The sequence below is a fragment of the Cyprinodon variegatus genome, unplaced genomic scaffold (genome assembly GCF_000732505.1).
Source record: "Cyprinodon variegatus isolate N-32 unplaced genomic scaffold, C_variegatus-1.0 Scaffold937, whole genome shotgun sequence".
NCBI lineage: Eukaryota > Metazoa > Chordata > Actinopteri > Cyprinodontiformes > Cyprinodontidae > Cyprinodon > Cyprinodon variegatus.
The window spans coordinates 119,244-122,947 of NW_015151390.1; the positions used below are offsets into that span (position 1 = coordinate 119,244).

General features: G+C 35.3%; 1 protein-coding gene across 2 annotated transcripts in view; it reads right to left on the reverse strand.

Moving 5' to 3' along the window:
- Positions 1-1,126: 1,126 nt before the first annotated feature.
- The window catches only part of LOC107100119 (ATP-binding cassette sub-family G member 2-like), a 35,922-nt gene continuing 33,344 nt past the window's right edge, over positions 1,127-3,704 (reverse strand). For both annotated transcript variants that reach the window (XM_015398486.1, XM_015398488.1), the window contains exons 17-19: positions 3,160-3,249; positions 2,979-3,037; positions 1,127-1,604 (exon numbers count right to left, since the gene is read on the reverse strand). In XM_015398486.1, coding sequence (XP_015253972.1) covers positions 1,460-1,604; positions 2,979-3,037; positions 3,160-3,249 — 294 coding nt within the window. In that variant the 3' untranslated portion in view covers positions 1,127-1,459. The remainder of the gene's footprint in view (positions 1,605-2,978; positions 3,038-3,159; positions 3,250-3,704) is intronic.

Sequence of the window (3,704 nt, forward strand, 5' to 3'; positions counted from 1 at the left end):
AGGACGTGCGAGGACGCAGTGATAAGACGGTCGCTCGGATGGATCCCATCTCACCCTTATTTATATATAAAAAGTTGAAGTTGAAGCAAATGAAACTACTGGTACATTAAAAAAATCATGACATGCTTGTATGTGTGCGTGTTTGCTGCAGTGGAAATTTGGATATGTTTGCAGGGTAAATCTGTGGCCACCGTGTAACTACTAACAATGCAAATTACAAAATAAATAAACTTATCTTCCCTGGAGAGCTACAGTATAGAGGTAGATAACTTTTACCAGCAGTGATGTGAAAAAGATTTCTCCAAATAGCATGCCAAACTTTGTCTGTTGAGTAGAAACTTTGCAACCGAGGCATCAGCGGGAAGCCCGACCTGCAGTGTACAGTACGCCATCGCGTGAAAGAATCTCCCCAAAAACACTCTGGTCTTGTTTCTCTCTTCTGAGGCCTTTCTTTTCTTCTCATGCACTCCATAGAAACTTTTTCTTTTATCACTCTTGACCATTTTCAAAGAGCCGCGGTGAGAAAGGTGAGCTTCAATGACTATCTGATACCGTAGCTCAGCACATTAAAGTGTGCATGCTCAGAAAAAGATACCTGACTGAGGATGAGCCCGTAGGACGGCCTAACGCAACCATATCATCAGAATGATTGACAATTAGGAGGACCACTTATTTTGATGAACCACCAGGAAAAGAACATCCTCCACTTTACCTTTAACTGAAAAAAAGATAAAGTAGTTAGCAGATATGATTAACAGGGCTACTGTTTAGCACATGCTGCTACTCTCCATAGATCGATTAGGCAGAAAGTTGGTTTTTGTTCTAAAAATAAATAGTTCTATATATTGAAAGTGGATTTTTCTGATATGCTGCTTTAACTGAAGTGTTCTGTGTTCTGTTGACTTAAAAGATGGCTTGTTTTGAGCTGATAAACATTCTGGAAGAATAATTAGGCTGAAACAACAATAAAATGATGAAAGCATCTGTTTTTTCTTTGTTTTGTTTTTCTTTTAACCAAAACTGCTTTAAACAGACCTGATTCTTGACTTTTTATGTTATATGAAATATACTGTTTATGGTGTTTACTTGTATTTAAAGATAAAAAAAAAAAAAACATTTTCCCTGTTTCTCCTTTATTCGGCTATTTTATTTTCGTAGAAAAAAAATTTACAAACAGAACCATAGATTTACATGGCTTTCAACATTAAAGTGCAAAAATCAGAATACAGCTTACACTATAACGGTGTGATCGAGTAATAATAAGAACTGAGAGAACGATTTACTGTCAAATCCAAACATTTTACAAACAAGTTATCTGGAAGAACTTAGTTGGTTTTAACACAATAATCAACAAATCGCAAATACAATCCTGAACCAAGAATATAGAAAATAACAAATTAGATATAAAAAAAAACAAGTACAGTAAGATATGTTTTGGTGGTAGAGCTTCTTTAAGACTTTAGGTAAACTTCTTGATGAAGCGCAGCTTGAGGTATGCGATGGTGAGGAAGCAGATGGTCATGACAGCCAGAGCCAGGTGGTTCTGCCACAGACCCCAGGTGGAGTAATTCACCCCCTGCTCCTTCAGAAATTCCTCCCCAGTCCTGCGCCAGACACAACGCAGACAAAAAAATCAGTTCCTCTGCAAAAACTAGACATAAAACGAACAGAACGGTAGGAAGAAATTCAAACAAAAGCCTGTGTAAATAAGTGTTTGTTTGCGTAAGTTAACATTTAACTGGAAAAGGTGGATTTTTCTTTGAGTGACGCAAATAAAAAGAGCAGCAGGGCATCATGCCTTCTTCTTACCTACTAACTAAACAAGAAATTAATCATCAAACTCATGTCGATGCATTTGAACTAAAAGGAGTTCAAATTATTTAATCATTTCACTGGAAAAATGATCTAGAAATAAGTAAAAATTTCTTAAATTAGGTCTATTTATCCTTCATTTGAGAAGGTAAATGAGGTAGTTTGCCAATGGAATTAGTATTTTTACTCTTAAAATAAGACAATGCAATTGTGTTTTCTTGTTTTAAGGGTGTCTTCTTCCATTGGCAAAATGTCTCTTTTACGTCCTTAATTCAAGAACAAATGCACTTATTTTAAGAAAAAATTACATATCTAGATTTCAATATTTTCCAGTGTTTCTGGAGGAGAAAAAGTAAAAAAAAAAGGTCAACAGATTTAACAAACTTAAGATGTGAAAAAGAAATGAAACAGTTACTAAGCATTACTGTATATTTATATTTTGCCGGTATTAGGATGGCATTAAATACAATGAAGCTCACATCTTCACCTAAAGTTACCATGACAACCATCAGGATTCATCTACAATTTTTTTTTGTAGGAAAAGGTCTTTTCTCCTTTACTGCCACAGCAGTGAAAATAAAAGCTTTGCTAACAAGTTCTGCAACTTTGTATGTAAAATGACAAAATAAATCTAAGTCTAACTTTACCTGGAACTGTGCTTTGGTCAGATTAGACTAGAGTTCATCTTTTGAGTACTTAAAACCTCCTTGATGAGTCCATCGTTAAAGGATGTAAATGTAAAAATGCATCCCATGCCCATTGTTAGGTATGGTGGAGGATCCATGGTGCTATGGGCATGTTACCCTTCTGAAGGCCCTAATAATCTAACATAGGTAATAACTTGGTAATAATAATTGGTAAATAACTCTGGTAACTTTGAAACAGCAGGGCACTTCATCATAACATTTTTTGTCTTTTTCTGCCAGAAATGTCCTCAAACCTTCAAGTTTAGCTGGATAATCACCAAAAATTATGATCAAACTTTAAATCCACCCTTTTGAAGGTAAATCTTCGCTCCCCTAAAATAACTATCTGCTGCCTCAAGAATTAGTAACTGATAATAAGAGAAACTAAATTATTATTAATATGGCGGCAGAGATTTTGAATTCACTGCAGCTGTTCTTCTAGATTTGATCCCCTGAAAGTAATGTTTGTGTTTTGCTTACATGGAACTGTTAAATGGCGCAGAGAAGTTCAGTCCGGGGAACTCATTGGCCTGCAGAGCCTAAAAAAGCAAAGAAAAAGGAATAAAGATGACTACAAAAAAACACTACAGACACTTTAAAAAAATGTTAATTGCACATAAATATTTTTGTGCGAATTTGCTGATTAGGTTTGTGTACATACACTTAATCCATATCTGGGTATGCTGAAGTACTTCAACCAGGAGAGCCAGCTAACGATGGAGGGAAGATTCACCAGCAGACCTGCAAAGATCTGCACATAAAAAACAACAGGTTCATTATCAACCTTGTGAAGTAACACTGTGTTTTTGGTCTTATGGTACTTTACCATTAAAAACATCTCAATACAAAATAGATAAAACACTAAAACTGAGCAAACGCTATGGCTCTAGTAAATGTAAAGTAATGAAAGTCTTCTGTGTTTTAAAACTTGCGCAACTGTGTCAATAAAGAACTTTTAAGTAGCTAATTTAGCCCAACATCAAGTTAAAAAGTGCATCACTGGACAGGTGAAAACTAAATGGATGGAAAGAAGGAAAATATCTAGAAATAAACAGTCAACATAATTGATCTGACCCTTTGCTCCACATGATCAATACGTCAGCTTTGTTTGTATCCTCAGTTCTACACCCTACTATAAAAATAATAGATTTGTTTTGTTCATTTGAAAGGTTTCTGTTAGGTTTTCATTACATCCCTGTAAACCAG